Source organism: Nerophis lumbriciformis, linkage group LG03 (assembly GCF_033978685.3).
Source record: "Nerophis lumbriciformis linkage group LG03, RoL_Nlum_v2.1, whole genome shotgun sequence".
Classification (NCBI taxonomy): domain Eukaryota; kingdom Metazoa; phylum Chordata; class Actinopteri; order Syngnathiformes; family Syngnathidae; genus Nerophis; species Nerophis lumbriciformis.
Window position 1 is genome coordinate 47,051,371 of NC_084550.2, and position 23,630 is coordinate 47,075,000.

Sequence of the window (23,630 nt, forward strand, 5' to 3'; positions counted from 1 at the left end):
AGTGGTCAACTGACAGGAAGTCGATATGATGATGTTAGCATGAGCTCACTTGTTGTACTTTTTACTGTGGGCGATACTGCAAAAGTTGGCGTCAATTTCATACCAAGTAAATACGGACTTTTAAAAAATTGGTGAACATTTAAAATAATACAGTATATGATACAATGACAGTTCAACATTATCAACAAAAAAACAACAAAGTACAAATGTACTCCTTACATATAGTTGATCGAACAAAATAAAGTCAACGTTGTAAAATAAGAAAAGAAAATCATGTCATTCAAAGCCCTCCTGTGTTTCACACTATAGACAAACAATATGGAATCATAACAAAAAACATGAAAATGAAAGAGTGATCTCATCAGTCTAATGTTGACCTGATACTATCCTTGTATAGCAGATTTTAATGATAAAGTATGTGATCGCTTGATGCCGATCATAAACGCAGATTCCCTGTGGCTGACACTATTTATTTGGCCTGTACTAAGCTAATAATAATCACGCCCATTAGCATAGGATAGACTTTTATTTATACCACAATGTGGAAACTAAGTTGTTGTAGTGCAGGGTTCTAAATACAGTAACAGTAATTAGAAGTAAAACATAGTGAAAAAAAAAAAATATAGTAATAAATACTACATATTGCGCTTTAATATGAGTAAAAGATTTAAAGTTAATATTATTTGCGGATGATACAACAGTGTTTTGTTCAGGAGAGAACACTGAAGGCAATACAAATAACAGAAGAAATTAACAAATTAAAAAGATGGTTTGACAAAAACAGATTATCTTTGAATCTCAGTAAAAGAAAAATAATGCTATTTGGTAACAGTAGAAGAGAAAGTCAAATACAAATGGATGGAATAGAAATTGAAAGAGTAAATGAAACCAAGTTTCTAGGTATAATGATGATAAATTGAACTGGAAATCTCATGTAAAAAATATACAACATAAAGTAGCAAGAAACATGTCAATAATGAATAAAGCAAAACATGTTCTAGTCCAAAAATCACTTCATATTCTCTACTGCTCACTAGTGTTACCATATCTGAGTTATTGTGTAGAAATATGGGGAAATAACTACAAAAGTACACATCATTCATTAATGGTGTTACAAAAAAGATCAGTTAGGATAATACGTAATGTTGGATATAGAGAACATACAAATCCTTTATTTATTGAATCAAAAATACTGAAATTCCACGACATAGTGAATTTGCAAACAGCTAAAATTATACACAAAGCAAACTGTAACCTGCTACCAGGTTATAAATAAACTCAAACTCAGTATTTAGAGATAAATAAAAGATAATATCAAAAACCCCACTAAGATCCGTATTGCACACCACAAACAAGATCACAGTAATCACACACATGTGCATTGTAAAGTAGAAAAGATCTGTGGTATTAGTATCATTATTAACTGGAAGATGCTAAACATGTTGCAAGCAGGAGCAGTCATGATAACTATAAATATAAATATGTTTTTTTTTTAGAAGTCTAAAGGGTAATTCACCAATGGTATTTTAACAAACTCGGGGAATAATCCCCTGGACACAGGAGGACTTTGTGGGCAAAAAGTAAAGGATTTAAATGAGTAGCAGATCGTAATTTTTGATATTGTTTACTATGTACCAGAAGTTTGAATCTTTGGGCATGTAACCATTCGATCTGATTCCGATTCCTCGGGTGATGATTCCATTCAGAATTCATTCTCGATTCAACACAATCCTCGCAATGTATAATTTAGTATAGTAATTAGAATGAAACTTTTTCAAAAAGTTACAGGTTAGAAAAACTCATTTTGGTTGTGTAGAAATTGATTCTTATAAATATTTTTTAAATATTATTCATGTATGTATTTTTGAATACATTTTGGAAAGTTAAGAATCGATTTAGAATCGGGCTGAATAAGAATCGCGATTTGAATGTGAATCGATGTTTTGTCCATCCCCGTTATTGACTTTGCTTTGCTCAAACAATTGTATAATACAAGAGAATAAGGAACTACGGTAGTTTAAATATTGTGTTGATATTGTTAAATGAAAACATTTACAGTTAGTACACGTAAAACCTTGAACATAACATCCCGAGTAGATATTTGTGTGGATCTGCTCATTGCTCGCTTGTGTTTTCTTTCCTGACCAATAAGATGACAAGCTGATGTGAGCTGTATGACATGTTCGTGACCCCCACAACTCTACACACTGTTTTGTGTTCTCCCCCTCAAACATCTCTCCCACCTGGAAAATGTTTGAGGCAGTCCTTCTCAAATAGTGGGGCAGTCGCCCCTGGGGGGGTGCGTGTGACCTCAGGGAACATGCTTTTTTTTGCAGTACCGAAACATGACGCATATACGTAGCACTTGGCTTCACTATAACCATGGTGGGAGATAAAGAAAGACCGGTGTGTTGTTTCCTTTATTGTTAATAAACTTACAATGTTATACAGAGGTATAGTTATAACAATTTTATAGACAAATTATGCTATGCAAAATATTTTCTTCTTCCTGGGGGGGGGGGGGGGGGGGCGTTACAGAATATATTTTAGAAGCACTGTTTTAAGGAGCCACGGATGTCGCAAGAACCCCTCTTTAAAGAGGAAGGCAGCTGCAGAAAGGTGGGGCGCAGGGGGGAGTTCATCTGTCAGCCAATAGAAATGTACTTCCATGACACAGCTGTACTTTCCCCGCCCTCCGGTAGAACAGTCGACCACTTGAGTGACAGCTCAGACGACGCTGATTACATTCAACTTTTCACATCCCTGCTGTGGACACACTTGGATGTCAGCGCTGGACAACTACACACAAACATGGTGAGTACTACTACTACTACTACTACTACAATACTCTCACATACGACATCACAGGCAAGTGTTTTTTCAGCCCTTCAATCTACCTTTGTTGTTATTATCTGCTGATTGGTTACACTGGTAACTTTGACAAGCACCTACAATAACCCTACAAGGTACTACTACAAAGTACTTGTGTAGGTTGGTCTTAATAATCATTGGAAATGTTAAAACAACAAGATCATTTAGTTTAATTGTTTTAACAACACATGTCAAAGTCTTTTATTGTAAATATATGTACCTTGTTTGTCTATCTTGCAGTGAACATGTCACTCCTACTTACATATACGTAAATGTGTACGTACGTATATACATAGTGTACATATGTTAGTACATGTGTACTGTACTTGCATGTATACATACATTCATTCGATTCCTGCTTTTGCCATCCCAGTCACTGCCGTTGTGTCCTTGGGCAAGACACTATACCCTCCACCCAAACTGGTTTAAATGTAGCTTAAAGATGTAGATAATGGGTTTCACTATGTAAAGCGCTTTGAGTCGCTTGAGAAAAAGCGCTAAATAAATATAATTCACTTATTATTTTTTATTTCTGGCGGAACATGTGTCATCCTATTCTTTTCAGCGGTCCTTGAACACACCGTAAAAACACCTGTATCTCAAATGGACCGATCACTCTGTTCTAAGAGCACAGCTTGTAGGTTCAATGTGCACATTTGAATATCTTAGTTGCTCAGACAGTAATGTGTTTATATCAGTTAACATTGGGCTATTTTTTGCTTTTCCTCTGTCTTCTTTTCCTTTACTGAGAGCTCCGGCGGGGCTCAGTTGGTAGAGCAGCCGTGCCAGCAACTTGAGGTTTCGTTCCAGCTTCCGCCAACCTAGTCACTGCCGTTGTGTCCTTGGGCAAGACACTTTACCCTCCTTGCCCTTCAGTGCTACCCGACTGGTTTAAATGTAGCTTAAAGATGTAGATAATGGGTTTCTCTAATGTATGTAAAGTGCTTTGAGTCTCGAGAAAAAGAGCTACGTAAGTACTCTTCACTTCTTAATGAGGAAAGACGTTGATGTCTCTTGTTTTCATGTTAGCATTTAAGCTCACGAACTCCATGAGTTAATCAAAATGCCGTTATCAATCACGTTTTTTCCATCATTTTTATTTAAAACGGTAATACTAACCGACACATGGAGTTTTACCGCAGTTAGCATTTTTACCATTTATCGTTACATCCCTAATACAAACCACGTTTCCATATGAGTTGGGAAATTGTGTTAGATGTAAATATAAACGGAATACAATGATTTGCAAATCATTTTCAACCCATATTCAGTTGAAAATGCTACAAAGACAACATATTTGATGTTCAAACTGATAAACCTTTTTTTTTTGCAAATAATCATTAACTTTAGAATTTGATGCCAGCAACATGTGACAAAGAAGTTGGGAAAGGTGGCAATAAATATTGATAAAGTTGAGGAATGCTCATCAAACACTTATTTGGAACATCTCACAGCTCAACAGGCAAATTGGGAACAGGTGGGTGCCATGATTGGGTATAAAAGTAGATTCCATGAAATGCTCAGTCATTCACAAACAAGGATGGGGCGAGGGTCACCACATTGTCAACAAATGCGTGAGCAAATTGTTGAACAGTTTAAGAAAAACCTTTCTCAACCAGCTATTGCAAGGAATTTAGGGATTTCACCATCTACGGTCCGTAATATCATCAAAGGGTTCAGAGAACCTGGAGAAATCACTGCACGTAAGCAGCTAAGCCCATGACCTTCGATCCCTCAGGCTGTACTGCATCAACAAGCGACATCAGTGTGTAAAGGATATCACCACATGGGCTCAGGAACACTTCAGAAACCCACTGTCAGAATCTACAATTGGCCGCTACATCTGTAAGTTAAAACTCTCCTATGCAGGGCGAAAACTGTTTATCAACAACATCCAGAAACGCCGTCGGCTTCGCTGGACCTGAGTTCATCTAAGATGGACTGATACAAAGTGGAAAATTGTTCTGTGGTCTGACGAGTCCACATTTCAAATTGTTTTGGGGAACTGTGGACGTCGTGTCCTCCGGACAAAAGAGGAAAAGAACCATCCGGATTGTTATAGGCGCAAAGTTGAAAAGCCAGCATCTGTGATAGTATGGGGGTGTATTAGTGACCAAGATATGGGTAACTTACACATCTGTGAAGGCGCCATTAATGCTGAAAGGTATATACAGGTTTTAGAGCAACATATGTTGCCATCCAAGCAATGTTACCATGGACGCCCCTGCTTATTTCAGCAAGACAATGCCTAGCCACGTGTTACATCAACGTGGCTTCATAGTAAAAGAGTGCGGGTACTAGACTGGCCTGCCTGTAGTCCAGACCTGTCTCCCATTGAAAATGTGTGGCACATTATGAAGCCTAAAATACCACAACGGAGACCCCTGGACTGTTGAACAACTTAAGCTGTACATCAAGCAAGAATGGGAAAGAATTCCACCTGAGAAGCTTAAAAAATGCGTCTCCTCAGTTCCCAAACGTTTACTGAGTGTTGTTAAAAGGAAAGGCCATGTAACATAGTGGTGAACATGCCCTTTCCCAACTACTTTGGCACGTGTTGCAGCCATGAAATTCTAAGTTAATTATTATTTGCAAAAAAAAAAAAAAAGTTTATGAGTTTGAACATCAAATATCTTGTCTTTGTAGTGCATTCAATTGATTGTGGGTTGAAAAGGATTTGCAAATCATTGTATTCCGTTTATATTTACATCCAACACAATTTCCCAACTCTTATGGAAACGGGGTTTGTACATACATACCTTCGTGCATACATACATACGTACATATGTAACCCTTGTGGTTCAGTCCTTGCTTTCTGTTCCGCCCGGGACTCGAAACTGGGTTGCCAGCATGACAGACAAGCATGCTAGCTACCTGGCTAAAAGCCCTGGCCAGCACTGTCTGGCCTTCGTTACACACGCATGCATGGATGCATACAGACACATATACATACTTTATAGTGATTGTGTACATACATATATACACACATACATACAGTACAGGCCAAAAGTTTGGACACACCTTCTAATTTCAATGCGTTTTCTTTATTTGCATGACTATTCACATTGTAGATTGTCACTGAAGGCGTCAAAACTGACACCTGTGAAGTGAAAACCCTTTCAGGTGACTACCTCTTGAAGCTCATCGAGAAAATGCGTGCAAAACAGTAATCAGAGCAAAGGGTGGCTATTTTGAAGAAACTAGAATATAAAACATGTTTTCAGTTATTTCACCAATTTCTTTGTTAATTGTATAACTCCACATGTGTTCATTCATAGTCTTGATGTGACAATCTACAATGTAAATAGTCATGAAAATAAAGAAAATGCATTGAATGAGGTGTGTCCAAACTTTTGGCCTGTACTGTATATACACACAAACATGTACATACAAACACACACATACGTACATACATAAAGCAGTTTCTTGCCTTTTTTGTTTAATTTCACTTCACTTTGACTTTTCTTTTCTTTGATGGACTGCCATCAGAAGACTGTCTCACACTTGGTGGACATCATCAGGTGCAAACAGTTAACACATAAGTAACGTTATCATTGGCTATCATTAGCAGTAATGTAGCTGTAGTGGCGGAAGCATCCAGTCTGTGCCTTAGAGCAAAATACTGTTTGGGAATTGGGTCATATTGCCATAACCATAGCAAATATAATAACAACATATATTTTTGTGTTTCACTGGCAATCTTTAAAGCTGCATGAGAAAACAACATGCCAGTCATAAACTTTACTTCCTGTGACAAAAAGCAGAAGATTTGACACAGGAAGTGTGAGTGTAAAAAAAGTTGTGTGAGTGCCGTAAGATAAGTTGATTCCACAGAATGACGAACTTCCAAGATGTGTCATTGCAGCATATTATTGTTGAGTGTGTCTTTGCCTTTGTTAGAGGTTACAGCAACACACAGGCTTGGTTATCATATCAGGAAATGAGGTAATACACTGACTAATTTAACATGAAATATCAACCTAATGTCAACTTGTTGTCATACTTCGTGTAACCCGCCTCCTGCTTCCATTCCACCTGGGGCTTGAACCAGGCTCCTCCAAACATGAGTGTGAGAGCACTAAACATCCTGCTGTCTAACTCAAAATTCAATGTTCCTCATTAAAATACATTTTGAAAGGGAAAAACGAACATTTAGATAATGAATATTGTATTAAAAACAATACAATAGACTGTAGTACAAACAAGCGCAGTAGTTTTTCAAGTAATGTAATAATAATGCACATCATTTACCTTGGAGAGTATACTTATACGGTGTCCCCTTCCAGCTGCTTCTCTGTCAAACACACCATCAGCAACTTCTCCATGTTTTCATGAAAAAATGACCGCCGTTTCGATATTATTTTAACGTCCTTGGCTGGCGTTGGAATTTTTCTGCTTCGGTATGTTGCAGACTAGCAGTGCTGCTCTCCAACTGCTCACACTCTGTCATGTTTTTGATGATTTCTTTCTTTAATTCAATGAATATCATCCACATCTTCTCAGCACTGTCCTTCACGCTCACTTTCTTCCTTCCCATGCTTTGAAAAACAAAGTTATGTCCATCTCTAGCTATTAGCTATTGCATCGGGTTGATTTGAGCCCTTTTCTACAGAGGTCTATTATGTAAAACCAACTTTTCTTACCAGTGGTCCCTGTTTTTCTGTATTTGGGATGTGAATAAGTCCCAAAATTGTGAAATTGAACTGTGGAGGCATTGCGGAGATATATATAAAACAATTTGACGTTTTCCCCAGTTGTGGCATCAGCGAAATATCCATATATAGTAGAGATTCACCCAAAGAGCTTTGCGTGAGTCAGCCATTGTAGTCAGACGATGTTGTCAAGAAGTTCCTTTTTCTCTATCCTCTTGTTGTGGGGCACACTGGCTCGCACATGCATCCTCCACTCTTGCCTTTTCTAATAAAAAGTAGCCTGTAGTTCTCACTTATAACTGTCAGTAGACTCGCTATGGAAGCGTTAAAACATGGCTGACAGGAAGAAGAGACGGTCGAAGTGGAGGCACGTCATTTTAACCAAAGAACCACCATTACATGTAATGTGGACCACAAGGAAGTGTTTTAAATGTAGGAAAAACATCCTAATATGACCCCTTTAAAGCCCTTGCAGCATCTTGCCAGCAAGATGAAGGCCAGCTGTTGAGTTTTGGAGTCCAGTTGTCAGACAGGCTGAGCAGGCATGTGCAACAATCCAGAACAGTTGCAGCTGAGTCAGACCATGCAAGGGACACAAACGAACAATGCAATGGATGTTATTGCAACAGGATGTGGTTTAAAAAGATATCGTGATACACTACAACGTTAGGGAAACATCTTATGACTCAAACATCAAGTACATGTGTGTGTACTGTCCTAATTGCTTTTGTCATTTGAGCCCACATAGTTGACTTGCATGAGTGTGTGTGTGTGTGTGTGTGTGTGTGTGTGTGTGTGTGTGTGTGTGTGTGTGTGTGTGTGTGTGTGTGTGTGTGTGTGTGTGTGTGTGTGTGTGTGTGTGTGTGTGTGTGTGTGTGTGTGTGTGTGTGTGTGTGTGTGTGTGTGTGTGTGTGTGTGTGTGTGTGTGTGTGTGTGTGTGTGCGTGCGTGCGTGCGTGCGTGTGTGCGTGTGTGCGTGTGTGCGTGCGTGTACTGCACAGGGTGATAGCCTGTATCCAAACAGGTGCTGAATGTTTTGCTCCGATGTGAAAGGGCTCATTGTTGGAGAGCAAAGCCCGGCTCAGGGTTTTATTGGCATGTGGCAAATTCTGAAAATACAATTAAGAACTGAAACAACTAAAGAACAAAAGCTGTAGTTGAAAAAAATAGCAAAAACCTGTAACGTACCAAGAAAAGCTTGATATAATAAGTAATACTGCTGTCTGTCTTTTTTTGTTACTACTTATAAACTCAGGAAATACCACATTGGACTTATTTTGCACTATTAACTTAATTATGCCCAAAATATTCTACGTAATTCAATGGAATCATTTGAATATTTAATTGATATTGTCACACCGCCATCCTTATGATGCAATATATTACCACAGACGTCAGCAGCCAAAATAGGAGCCTCTGTAACCCTTTTTAAAATGGTTCTATTATCATTTGTATACCAAATAATGAGGAACTGCAATATATATATATCACAAAATAGATTTTAGGCCATATCACCCATCCCCTTGAGGCACATTAATTTTGCTCCTTAAGCAAGGTGCAAAATATAAGTTATGAAATGTATTTTTTTAGTTTTTCTTTTAACTGTATTGCAGCATTGACATACTGATATGTTGCCTTTATCGAGAATCAAATACCACATAGCAGGGGTGCCCACACTTTTTCTGCAGGTGAGCTAATTTTCAATTGACCAAGTCTAGGGGATCTACCTCCATCCATCCATCTATCCATCTTCTTCCGCTTATCCGAGGTCGGGTCGCGGGGGCAGCAGCCTAAGCAGGGAAGCCCAGACTTCCCTCTCCCCAGCCACTTCGTCCAGCTCCTCCCGGGGGATCCCGAGGCGTTCCCAGGCCAGCCGGGAGACATAGTCTTCCCAACGTGTCCTGGGTCTTCCCCGTGGCCTTCTACCGGTCGGACATGCCCTAAACACCTCCTTAGGGAGGCGCTCGGGTGGCATCCTGACCAGATGCCCGAACCACCTCATCTGGCTCCTCTCGATGTGGAGGAGCAGCGGCTTTACTTTAAGCTCCCCCCGGATGACAGAGCTTCTCACCCTATCTCTAAGGGAGAGCCCCGCCACCCGGCGGAGGAAACTCATTTCGGCCGCTTGTACCCGTGATCTTGTTCTTTCGGTCATAACCCAAAGCTCATGACCATAGGTGAGGATTGGAACGTAGATCGACCGGTAAATTGAGAGCTTTGCCTTCTGGCTCAGCTCCTTCTTCACCACAACGGATCGATACAGCGTCCGCATTACTGAAGACGCCGCACCGATCCGCCTGTCGATCTCACGATCCACTCTTCCCTCACTCGTGAACAAGACTCCGAGGTACTTGAACTCCTCCACTTGGGGCAAGATCTCCTCCCCAACCCGGAGATGCCAACCCTTTTCCGGGCGAGAACCATGGACTCGGACTTGGAGGTGCTGATTCTCATCCCAGTCGCTTCACACTCAGCTACGAACCGATCCAGTGAGAGCTGAAGATCCTGGCCAGATGAAGCCATCAGGACCAAATCATCTGCAAAAAGCAGAGACCTAATCCTGCAGCCACCAAACCGGATCCCCTCAACGCCTTGACTGCGCCTAGAAATTCTGTCCATAAAAGTTATGAACAGAATCGGTGACAAAGGGCAGCCTTGGCGGAGTCCAACCCTCACCGGAAACGTGTCCGACTTACTGCCGGCAATGCGAACCAAGCTCTGACACTGATCATACAGGGAGCGGACCGCCACAATCAGACAGTCCGAAACCCCATACTCTCTGAGCACTCCCCACAGGACTTCCCGAGGGACACGGTCGAATGCCTTCTCCAAGTCCACAAAGCACATGTAGACTGGTTGGGCAAACTCCCATGCACCCTCAAGGACCCTGCCGAGAGTATAGAGCTGGTCCACAGTTCCACGACCAGGACGAAAACCACACTGTTCCTCCTGAATCCGAGGTTCGACTATCCGGCGTAGCCTCCTCTCCAGTACACCTGAATAGACCTTACCGGGAAGGCTGAGGAGTGTGATCCCATGATAGTTAGAACACACCCTCCGGTTCCCCTTTTTAAAGAGAGGAACCACCACCCCGGTCTGCCAATCCAGAGGTACTGCCCCCGATGTCCACGCGATGCTGCAGAGTCTTGTCAACCAAGACAGCCCTACAGCATCCAGAGCCTTAAGGAACTCCGGGCGGATCTCATCCACCCGAGGAGCTTTTTAACTACCTCAGCAACCTCAGCCCCAGAAATAGGAGAGCCCACCACAGATTCCCCAGGCACTGCTTCCTCATAGGAAGACGTGTTGGTGGGATTGAGGAGGTCTTCGAAGTATTCCCTCCACCGATCCACAACTTCCGCAGTCGAGGTCAGCAGAACACCATCCGCACCATACACGGTGTTGGTAGTGCACTGCTTCCCCTTCCTGAGGCGGCGGATGGTGGTCCAGAATCGCTTCGAAGCCGTCCGGAAGTCGTTTTCCATGGCTTCCCCGAACTCCTCCCATGTCCTAGTTTTTGCCTCCGTGACCGCTGAAGCCGCACACCGCTTGGCCTGTCGGTACCTGTCCGCTGCCTCAGGAGTCCCATGAGCCAAAAGAACCCGATAGGACTCCTTCTTCAGCTTGACGGCATCCCTCACCGCCGGTGTCCACCAACGGGTTCTAGGATTACCGCCACGACAGGCACCAACTACCTTGCGGCCACAGCTCCAATCAGCCGCCTCGACAATAGAGGTGCGGAACATGGTCCACTCGGACTCAATGTCCAGCACCTCCCTCGTGACATGTTCAAAGTTCTTCCGGAGGTGGGAATTGAAACTCTCTCTGACAGGAGACTCTGCCAGACGTTCCCAGCAAACCCTCACAATGCGTTTGGGCCTGCCAGGTCTGTCCGGCATCCTCCCCCACCATCGCAGCCAACTCACCACCAGGTGGTGATCGGTAGAAAGCTCCGCCCCTCTCTTCACCCGAGTGTCCAAAACATGAGGCCGCAAATCCGATGACACAACTACAAAATCGATCATAGAACTGCGGCCTAGGGTGTCCTGGTGCCAAGTGCACATATGGACACCCTTATGCTTGAACATGGTGTTCGTTATGGACAATCCGTGACGGGCACAAAAGTCCAATAACAAAACACCACTTGGGTTCAGATCCGGGCGGCCATTCTTCCCAATCACGCCTCTCCAGGTTTCACTGTCGTTGCCAATATGAGCGTTGAAGTCCCCCAGTAGAACGAGGGAATCACCCGGGGGAGCACTCTCAAGTACTCCCTCGAGTGAATCCAAAAAGGGTGGGTACTCTGAGCTGCTGTTTGGCGCGTAAGCGCAAACAACAGTCAGGACCCGTCCCCCCACCCGAAGGCGGAGGGAAGCTACCCTCTCGTCCACCGGGTTGAACTCCAACATGCAGGCTCTGAGCCGGGGGGCAACAAGAATTGCCACCCCAGCCCGTCGCCTCTCACTGCTGGCAACGCCAGAGTGGAAGAGAGTCCAGCCCCTCTCGAGAGAACTGGTTCCAGAGCCCTTGCTGTGCGTCGAGGTGAGTCCGACTATATCCAACCGGAACTTCTCTACCTCGCGCACTAGCTCAGGCTCCTTCCCCCCCCAGCGAGGTGACGTTCCACGTCCCAAGAGCTAGCTTCTGTAGCCGAGGATCGGACCGCCAAGTGCCCTGCCTTCGGCTACCGCCCAGCTCACATTGCACCCGACCTCTATGGCCCCTGCTATGGGTGGTGAGCCCATTGGAGGGGGGACCCACGTTGCCTCTTCGGGCTGTGCCCGGCCGGGCCCCATGGGGACAGGCCCGGCCACCAGGCGCTCGCCATCGTGCCCCAACTCCGGGCCTGGCTCCGGAGGGGGGCCCCGGTGACCCGCGTCCGGGCAAGGGAAATCTGAGTCTCGGTTCTTGCATTTCCATAGAAGTCTTCGAGCTGCTCTTTGTCTGATCCCTCCCTCACCTAGGACCTGTTTGTCTTGGGAGACCCTACCAGGGGGCATGGAAGCCCCCGGACAACATAGCTCCTAGGATCATTGGGACACGCAAACTCCTCTACCACGTTAAGGTGGCAGCTCAGAGAGGAGGGGATCTACCTCATTCATATATATAAAAAAATAAATAAATTTAAAAAAAGTTAAAGTACCAAAGATCTACCTCATTCATATATATAAAAAAGTTAAAGTACCAATGATTGTCACACACACTAGGTGTGGTGAAATGTGTCCTCTGCATTTGACCCATCCCCTTGTTCACCCCCTGGGAGGTGAGGGGAGCAGTGAGCAGCAGCGGTTGCCGTGCTCGTGAATCATTTTGGTGATTTAACCCCCAATTCCAACCAGTGATGCTGAGTGCCAAGCAGGGAGGTAATGGGTCCCATTTTTTATAGTCTTTGATATTGATTTATTTATGAAAGAGAGGTTTTTGTAAACTCGTGTTTAATGATAATACGAGCATGTTTAACACATGTAGATTCCTTTCTTTCATGAAGACAAGAAACATAAGTCGGTGTATTACCTGATTCTGATGACTTGCATTGACTGGAATCAGACAGTAGTGCTGATAACGTCCACATTTTCAAATGGAGGAGAAAAAAAGTCCTCCTTTCTGTCCAATACCACATGAAAGTGGTTGGTTTTTGCCATCTTATTTGTCCAGCTTCCATACTCCTTTTTATACACTTTACAAGAAAATTGGCGGCCAACTCCGTAGCTTGCTGGCTTGTGCACGCTAGCTTTCTGAGACTCTTATTTTGTTAGCGCAGGCAGGATGCAGAAGCGCTTTTATTGTGAAGACCGGAACTGTGCAGTCGGTCTTATAGAGTTTTGACTGCAGCTACGGCGGAAGAGTCTGAAATAAAAAGTGTTTCTCGCCTTCCTGTCGGTCATTTTTTCTTAATAATGATCTGGCAGCAGCCAGCATCATCTCACAAGATGCCGTGAATGTCAAACAAGTGACGAAAGTGACGTCTTGGTGAAGATTGATGATCGCTCATTTTTAGGTCTATTTTTTTTTTTTTATGCCTGGCTGGCGATGGACTGACACACCCTACACCATCGGCTCGCGGTCGACGTATTGGGCACCCCTGCCACATAGCATATTGCAACGTGAATTACTGTCCCACCCTTAATAGATAATGTGTCAAAGTGTCAATTATTTATCTCTGTGCTGTTAATTCCGTCTTGCTTTCAAAACAGATGAAAAATCACTTCCTATCTTGAAATAGGAAGTGAAGTCATTTGTAAAAATAAGTACAATTTAGTTTGCTTTGCAGCTTCAAAAACATTTGACAAAATAATAACATCATCAGTGTGTCCTCTACCTTTTATTAACCTGCGAGAAACCCTGAAAATGCAATAAAAGAACAATAAAAATACTATTAGTAAATAAAATCAACAGTAACTTGGACTTGTATGTTCAGTTAGAGAGACAAAATTGATCAGAAGATGGTAGAAATCAGCATAAAACATTCGATTTACAGTGAGTACATTCTGAAAGAAGTTAGGATAGCAGCCTGGCAGCAGAGTTTCGAGCTTAAAACTTTTGGATAAGGAATATTGTACGAAAAACAAGATTACAGACAACTACAATAATTTTATGAGATAATGTGATAACAATGTGAAAGCATTTAAATCTTCCAACAGACTGAAGAAGACTTTGAAATCCTTTTTGGTTTGTTCTGATTGGCATCTTCCCGTCTCGCTAGCTCCAACATGGACGAGGAAGAGGAAGAGCATGCGTTGAAAAAACAGATATTTGTGGTAGAATTACGGTAACAAAATTATTGGCAAATGTGTATCGCAATCTGTGTGTGTGTGATCCATATCACATGTCCCTGTACTAATGTGTGTGTCTCTATATCAGAAGAAGAAGAAGAATCAGAATAGTTTTTATTGCCATTGTTTGAGAACGGGTTCACAAACTAGGAATTTTACTTGGTGCAACATAAAACACATATAACACAGAATAGAATAACATGAGCTGTAACTGAGCTATCAGATCTTATTGTTCATGTGCCTGATGGCCGAGGGGAAAAAACTGTTCAGGTGGCGGGAGGTGTGGGTCTGGATGGACCGTAGTCTCCTGCCTGAGGGGAGAGGGGAGAATAGTTTGTGTCCAGGGTGAGAAGAGTCAGCTGTGATCCGACCCACACGCCTCCTGGTCCTGGAGGAGTGGGAGTTTGCAGCCAATAACCTTCTCAGCAGCACGCACGATGCGCTGCAGTCGATGCTTGTCCCGGACTGTGGCGCCGGGGAACCACACGGTGATGGAGGAGGTGAGGATGGACTCGATGATGGCTGAGTAGAACTGCACCAGCATCTCGGTCGGCACCTTCAGTTTCTTCAGCTGCCGCAGGAAGTACATCCTCTGCTGGGCCTTCTTGATGAGGGAGCTGATGGTCAGCTCCCACTTGAGGTCCTGGGGGATGGTGGTGCCCAAGAAACGGATGGAGTCCACAATGGAGACGGGGGTGGGAGAGTCAATCAGGGTGAGGGGGGATGGTGGGGCTTTGACTTTCCTGAAGTCCAAGATCATCTCCACTGTTTTCTGGGCGTTAAGCTCCAGGTTGTTGAGGCTGCACCAGGACGCCAGCCGGTCCACCTCTCTCCTGTAGGCGGACTCGTCGCCATCCGAGATGAGCCCGATGAGGGTAGTGTCGTCCGCAAACTTAAGCAGCTTTACCGACTGGTGACTGGAGGTGCAGCAGTTTGTTTACAGGGAGAAGAGCCAGGGGGAAAGTACACAGCCCTGAGGAGTACCAGTCTTCGTGGGTCGACTGTCCGAGACAGTCTTCCCCAGCCGCACGTGCGGTCTTCGATCCATCAGGAAGTCATTGATCCAACTGCAGAGGGAGTCGGACACGCTGAGCTGGTAGAGCTTGTCTCGTAGCAGTCCAGGGAGGATGGTGTTGAAGGCAGAGCTGAAGTCCACATATTAATATCAATATTGATATTGATATTGATAAAACACACACACAGAGAGATATATCAATCTGTGTGTGTGTTTTAAGTTGTCTGTCCATATTATGATGTGTCTGTGTGTGTAAAAAAAAAAAAAAATCTGTCTGTCAGTATTTCGATTGGTATGTGTATGTGCGTACTTAGATGAAGCAATTTGAACGTGTGAAAGGACACTCACCACGAGTGGGCGCCTTACAGCCACTCACACTCCTGGTGTTGAAGCCAAGAGCAATAGACTCTTCATCACTTGCTGTAAATATAAGTTCCTGTTTTAGCAGTTACTCTGTGGTCAGAAGTATTTATAACAATAAGTTGTCAGTAATTCCATAGCAACCGAAATGATCGCATTTCCTCCGTTGGGGGGGCATGGCTCTCCGTTAAAGATGACTGGAGGAAACGCAATCATTTCGGCCTCTATGTCATTGCATGATCACTTATTCGAATACAAAAATACTTCTAATAGGTTACTGCTGAACTAGAACTTTTATTTACAGCAAGTGATGAAGTTTTTCATTTTTCACTTCAACGCCAACAGGAGTGTGAGTGGCTGCAAGGCGCTGACTAGTGGTGAGTATAAGGAAAGGCAAGGGGGGGTTACAGACAAATCCTCTCACACGTTCAAATCGTTGTACAGACGATCAAGTTGTACACGACAGAAGTGGTCGCAAAAGTCACATCTTAAAAGACCGTCAATAGTAGGTTCCGCTTCCGCCTCCGCCATCCTATTCACTGCCGTTGTGTCCTTAGTCAAGACACCTTACTCACCTGCTCCCAGTGGTTTACAGAGTAAACAACTAAAAACTAAGGTTTTGGGCATTGTTTCCTCTAAACAAATATATTTGTCTAAATATGGCCAAGGACACGCATTATTGTGGGTTTCCTGGACATCGTCTTCATCACTAAAGGAATCATGTAATCTGCGGGAGAGAATCCCTCTGACGTTTTAAAGTATGTTTCTTTTGTTTGAGTTGTCAGCTTGCAGCGTCCCTCTGTCTCTGACTCCCTTGTCGTCATGTGACATGACTGTTATGATTTGGCTCCCTGGTTTTGATGACCCGCCTTATCTTGCCTCTGATTGGCCAGTTCGTAAGGTTTGGCCCTAACCTTAGCCAATTGTGACTCATCATACGAACACCGACCAATCACCATAGATTTTCTCCGTATGTATGAATGTTCTCATTAATCCAGGTCATTGTATTTTCTCCGTATTTTTTTTGCCTGGATTCGCAGTCCATTTTCTCTTTTTGTAGCTTGTACCTTCGATGTAAGCTACCTAGCTACATGGGTCTAAAAATAGCCAAGCTACTAGAATTGCTACTCCTTCAAACACTAGTGAAGCTACCGTCAAGCTACTGGGAAATGTAGTTACCGTAAGCTACGTAGCTTTGCTACATATAGCTTGTTACTGCCCATCACTGAGTGTATGTTACCCAGTGGTCATACTTTATTACCTGCCCAAGATGATAAACCCCAGCTTACAATAATTGTCTGGCTCCTTGTTTTAAGAGGAATGCATTCTCTCACCATATACAAAACATGTTATTTCTTGAATGAGCAGATACTACAAACGTAACAGTTTCTTAGATCAGGAGGTACATTTGCAGCTCATTTTTTAAACCACATTGTCAGCAGCAACAACCACGTGTCCATTACCTCAATGATCTTTAGCTCACCAGAAAAGTGAGGTCATGTTTCTTTAAAAATCTGATACAAGTCAAATGTGCAATTTTAGCAGCATGTGCTGTGGAAAAGAGAAATGCCATAAAAACACAAAGCATGACACTCAAAGGCTCAACACCAAAATAAATACCAACTTGCACACACGCTCGTTTGCACCATTAAGTGTTTTCTACTGACATTTGTCCTCCTTTCTTATTCCAGATCAAATTTGCCAAGGCTCTTTATGACAACACAGCAGAGTGTGCTGATGAGCTGGCCTTCAGAAAAGGAGACGTCCTATCAGTGACGAATCAAAACCTCGCAGGCACCAGTGGGTGGTGGATGTGTTCTTTGCATGGCCGGCAGGGTCTCGCCCCGGCCAACAGACTGCAGCTCATTGAAAGCTCTGTAAGCCATCGCACAGAGAAAAGGAAAAGTGAAACCAATGACAGCGTGCCGAACATCTACCAGATCCCAAGTCTGCCTAAAAACGGACATAAGAACGCAGTCTACAATACCCCGACCACTTGCTTGTCAGCTTCAGTGACGTCTAACCATGTGGTGCTGAAGCAAAATACGGAAGACATGAAGGTACGGGATTTCTCATTCTCACCACACAAAATGAAAGCACTGAAGTGTCTAGTCACGTGATTAAAAGGAGAAATACGATACTTGTTATCAAAGGCGTACCAACGGAGACAAATATGCATCAAGGGTCATAATCAAAACCTCCAAGAATTTGCCATTTAAGCCATCTAAACAATCGCAGCTAATAACACGCCCTCACAACTTTGTCCAATCCTTGCAACTTTCATGCATATTTTATACAGTACAGGCCAAAAGTTTGGACACACCTTCTCCTCAGTCAATGGGTTTTCTTAATTAACATTGTAGATTGTCACATCAAAACTATGAATGAACACATGTGGAGTCACAAAAAAAGGTGAAATAACTGAAAACATGTTTTATATTCTAGTTTCTTCAAAATAGCCACCCTTTGCTTTGCTTTGCACAGTCTTGGCATTCTCTCGATGAGCTTCAAGCACACCTGTGAAGTGAAAACCATTTCAGGTGACCACCTCTTGAAGCTCATCGAGAGAATGACAATCTACAATGTAAATAGTCATGAAAATAAAAAAAACACATGAATGAGAAGGTGTGTCCAAACTTTTGGCCTGTACTATTTATATATATATATATATATATATATATATATATATATATATACACAGTGCCCTTCAAAAGTATTGGAACAGTGAGGCCAATTCCTAAACTTAAACTTAAAATAGATTAAAGTGAATAAGACTTAATATTTAGTTGCAAATCCTTTGCTTTCAATAACTGCATCAAGCCTGTGAGCCAATGACATCACCAAACTGTTGCATTCTTCTTTTGTGATGCTTTTCCAGGCTTTCACTGCAGCCTCTTTCAGTTGTTGTTTGTTTTGGGGGGTTACTCCCTTCAGTCTCCTCTTCAGCAGGTAAAATGCATGCTCTATTGGGTTTAAGTCTGGAGACTGACTTGGCCAGTCTAAAACCTTCCACTTCTTGCCCCTGATCAACTCCTTTGTTGTTTTGGCAGTGTGTTTTGGGTCGTTATCTTGCTGCATGACAAAGGATCTCCCAATCAGTTTGGTTGCATCTTTCTTTAAAGTAGCAGACAAAATGTTTCTGTAGACTTCTGAGTTCATTTTGCTGCTGCCATCATGTGTTACATCATCAATGAAGATGAAAGAGCCCATCCCAGAAGAAGCCATGCAAGCCCAAGCCATGACATTACCTCCGCCGTGTTTCACAGATGAGCTTGTATGTTTGGGATCATGAGCAGATCCTTTCTTTATCCAAACTTTCGCCTTTCCATCACTTTGGAAGAAGTTAATCTTTGTCTCAACAGTCCATAAAACTTTTTCCCAGAATTTTTGAGGCTCATCTCTGTACCTTTTGGCAAATTCCAGCCTGGCCTTCCTATTCTTCTTGCTAATGAGTGGTTTGCATCTTCTGGTGTAGCCTCTGTACTTCTGTTCATGAAGTCTTCTGCGAACAGTAGATTGGGATACCTTCACTCCTGCCCTCCGGAGGTTGTTGCTGATGTCACTAACGGGTTTTTTAGGGTCTTTCTTTATAGCTCTTACAATGTTTCTGTCATCAACTCCTGATGTTTTCCTTGGTCTACCTGTTCGACGTCTGTTGCTTAGTACACCAGTGGTTTCTTTTTTCTTCAGGACATTCCAAATGGTTGTACTGGCTATGGCCAATGTTTGTGCAATGGCTCTGATTGATTGTCCATCTTCTCTCAGATTCACAATTGCTTCTTTTTCACCCATAGACAGCTCTCTCTTTTTCATGTTGGTTCCCCCTCTAAATGCAGTCTGCACAGGCAAAACCTATCCTACCCAATCTGAAACTGAGCTCAGAAATTCAGTGCTATTTATTGTTTGAATAATCAATGTAATTGGGAGACACCTGGGCAACAAAACACACCTGTCAGTCACATGTTCCAATACTTTTGCTCTGATGAAAAATGGCTTGTTTCAAACAAAAGGTGCTATCTTCTAAGTTGTGTATCAGATCCAGATGTAAATACCTGGAAATAAAAGCTGAAATGTTGATCTCTTGTCCCATTTTCATCTTTTGATGTCAAACCCAAATGTTTTCAGTCTACAACAAAATTAAACAAATTGGACTCACTGTTCCAATACTTTTTGGAGGGCACTGTATGTATGTATGTGTATATATATATATATATATATATATATATATATATATATGTGTATGTATATGTATATATGTAAAGGTTTCTGTGGTTTGTCCGTTATACAGTGCTCAATACCGGGTTAGAGTGAAATATACGTTAGGTCAGGAAAAAACAGAGGCTATTTCATCCCTACAAGCCTGTTTCGCAGGTTTCCCTGCTCTTCAGGGGATTTTATTCACTGAAGAGCAGGGCTTTTATTCCCTGAAGAGCAGGGAAACCTGCGAAACAGGCTTGTAGGGATGAAATAGCCTCTGTGTTTTTTCCTGACATAATGTGTTTGTATATATATCTATATACGGTATATTCATATTCATATTTGTTTAAATGTTTATTTTAAGTTAGAGATACGAATGACACTTAAAACCTTGACAACAAATTCATAAAATCACAAGCTTATGAAATTTTATTGACAAAAATAAACCTAAAACCATCTCAACTTTTGCCGTAAACAAAAAAAAATCAGGCATTTTAGGCAGTGGCGATCACACAAAAAACGCCTGCAAAATCCCAGATGCACAGTTTAACAGTTTATGGAAGCTTGCGACTTGAGCATTAGCCTGGCGGGAAAAGTCCACATGTTCTTTATTTCCTGTCTTCCTGCAGGGAGTCCTGCTCCCATCTTACTGAATTCACATAATATTCATGGAGACCTTCTCCAAGTCCTTCATTCTCCAAGTGCTCCAAGTATAAAAATTGTTTTCCATTAATAAAAAGTGTGAACAAATGTTGGGGCAAGGGGCTTAAAATAAGATACACAATAATTAAAAATGAACAACGATATAAAATGAAATTAAATGCTTTGGGTCCTGGTTCTTACGGTGGCTGACAGGGGCAGACACGCACTAACATCCAAAACACACACTAACCGCCAAAACACATGCATTCATCCATCCATTTCCTACCGCTTGTCTCCCTCGGGGGATGTGGGGGTGCTGGATTCAATAATTAAGAAATTGTAAAATAACTAAATCGATAAATAATTCATTAAATCATAAAATAATTAAAACAATAATCATGAAAATTAAATGTGACATATTTGTGTGTTTAATTTGAATTAATTGACACATTTAAGTAACTATTTAAATATGAATTAATTTAGTGTATCTCATTTGTACATCCATAGCTAACTTCCAGGTTCATCGTACTTCCATTGTGTTTTTTATTGATATTGCATGGCGGTTTGCGTGTGTTTAAATTACAGAACACGCGACTCCGACTTTTGCCGAGGCTTGAGTCAGGTGGACAATATCAATGCAGCAGCTGTAGTACTGGTCAGGAATTTTTTTCATGGAAGGAAAAATTCGGGAAAAAAATAAGACCCAAAGATTAAGGACTAAAAATGTGATTTTCCGGGGAAAACAGAGGCTCGCCAGTGTGTTTCTGTACTTTGCTGCATTCATCTTTCCCTCTATCCTGACTAGTCTCCCAGTTCCCAATGCTAAAAACCATCCACACAGCATGATGCTGCCACCACCATGCTTCACTGTAGGGATGGAATTGGCCTGGTGATGAGCGGTGCCTGGTTTCCTCCAAACATGATGCCTGGAATTCATGCCAAAGAGTTCAATTTTTGTCTCACCAGACCAGAGAATTTTGTTTCTCATAGTCTGAGAGTCTTTCAGGTGCATTTTGGCAAGCTTTTTACTAAGGAATGGCTTCCGTATGGCCACTCTACCATACAGGCCTGATTGTTGGATTGCGACAGAGATGGTTGTGTTTCTGGAAGGGTCTCCTCTTTCCACAGAGGAATGCTGTAGCTCTGACTGAGTGACCATCAAGTTCTTGGTCACCTCCTTGACTAGACTAACATGAATGCAGCAATGTACAGAGAGATCCTGGATGAAAACTGTTCAAACATTAATCTGAAGCACCCTTGTATGTGCTTCCAATATGTGCCCATCATATTGACTTTGTTGTTGTCAACAGGTGTATAAATCACCAGCATCCATGCATCGAGGCCCTAGCTGTGACATCCCTGCATCTTCAGTCCCTGGTGGCCAACATGAAGTGGTCAGCGGGTACAGCACTTTACCCAATTGCTGCAAGTCTAGTTGGATCTATGATATACCAGTGGGTACTGACAAGCAAGACAGAGTCCAAAACAACAATAATACACTTCCTTCCAAATGTGTTGGCAGCCACCTGTACGACACGCTTCCTTTGCAAGCTAGTCCAAACAGAACAATGCCACCAAATGCTTTGCTTTACGATATACCAAGACCCTGTTTTCTTGGCCACCCGAGTCCACCCAATTTACTGCCAAGAGTCCCGATTTACGACATGCCTCCAACGCAAAGGCTCATGGAAAACTTTGCACCGAAAGAAGATTTGCTTAGCCAAGTTCTCAGCGATCCTGTTAGTGACCATTTACCTTTGGAGTGCCGGAGTGACCCAAGCACTGGTCATAACCTCTTCAGGGTAAAGAACTTTCTGAGGTGTAGATCTTTTCAAGGCAGCCAGGGAAGTGTAGAGTTGCTGTTGCAGGGAGACGCAAAAAGCAGTGGAAGCGTATCTTCCTCTGCAGACCAGAGTCAAAGAATCAGCACCGCATCCAGCTCCTCAAGCAGTTCTTGTGACTCTCTCGCTCTGAGCTCATCTCCTCAGGAGGCTTTGAGAGAAGTGACGCTCGGACAAGACGAGGCCTGTCGCAGATTACTGGACCTGCAGCAGTCCGTTTGCCAGGCTGTTCCCAAGCTCATGGAGTTTGTCAGCAGCCGTTGGAGGAACAAAGAACATCTGGAGAAACACCTGAAGGAGATTCAAGTTGCGGCAGAAGGTATTGCATGTTCCGTGACATGCTTTCTACATTTTGCCGCTGACATTAAGGGAAATGTGCGACATTTGACCGATGCCAACCTTCAAAAGAGACTCTGCAAACAACTATCAGTTGTTGAGGATTCAGCATTGATCTTACAACAAACGCTGAGTGGGTTAAACTTGGCCGGCTGGCCCCTTGACTCCCTGTGTCAGGATCCGGGCCAAGTCCTGACACTTGATCAACTGGAGCGCTTTGTCATGGTGGCCCGCACGGTGCCAGAGGATGTCCGGCGCCTGGTGTCCATTGTCATCGCCAACGGCAAGCTACTGTTCAAAGTCCCTTCAGATACAGTCGTTGTTAAAAACACAAATCAAAGCGAAGCAAAGACAATTCGAGGTGGGAGTCAGTGGCTGGGAGACTTAGTGGAGGATGACAATGACAATGTGAAGGAACAGGTAAAACCTTTACATCCATTTGGTTCTTTACTAAAACATACTTTTGGATTATTTACTATGAACTATGGGAAACTGGACTAAGACAATTTAGTTGATTGCAAAGATTGAAACATTCCAGGGCTGTCTTCAAATAGTCAAAGATTTGATGATTGTATTGGGAGGAGTCTGATTTGACTATCAACCAAGTAGTCCAATTGTCAGACATTAAACACCGTGGGAAGGAGGCGGAGTCAAGTTCCACTGAGGCCTGCCAGCATACAGCAGGTGTGTTGGGAGGAGGGATCGATTACGTCCATCATTAGTCAAATATTTTCGTGTGCAAACAAATAGTTTTCAGGGAGTGAGAGATCATTCTTATCTGCTTACAATTTTGGCTGTCATTAGCCAGCGATCGCTGCTTCCTGGTGTTTTGTCACCTGTCTAAAACAGTTGGCCGTGTCTTTTGGCTTCCAACGTCTCTTTCTGAAAATGACTTGTATGCAAACAAGAATATTTTGCTGATAGATGAGATGTTTCTACATTTG

At 42.8% G+C, this 23,630-nt stretch overlaps 1 protein-coding gene across 1 annotated transcript in view; it reads left to right on the top strand.

Moving 5' to 3' along the window:
* The first annotated feature begins 2,732 nt into the window (after nt 1-2,732).
* The window catches only part of cass4 (Cas scaffold protein family member 4), a 29,227-nt gene continuing 8,329 nt past the window's right edge, over nt 2,733-23,630 (top strand). The window contains exons 1-3 of the mRNA XM_061929210.2: nt 2,733-2,814; nt 17,362-17,730; nt 21,820-23,106. Coding sequence (XP_061785194.2) covers nt 2,812-2,814; nt 17,362-17,730; nt 21,820-23,106 — 1,659 coding nt within the window. The 5' untranslated portion in view covers nt 2,733-2,811. The remainder of the gene's footprint in view (nt 2,815-17,361; nt 17,731-21,819; nt 23,107-23,630) is intronic.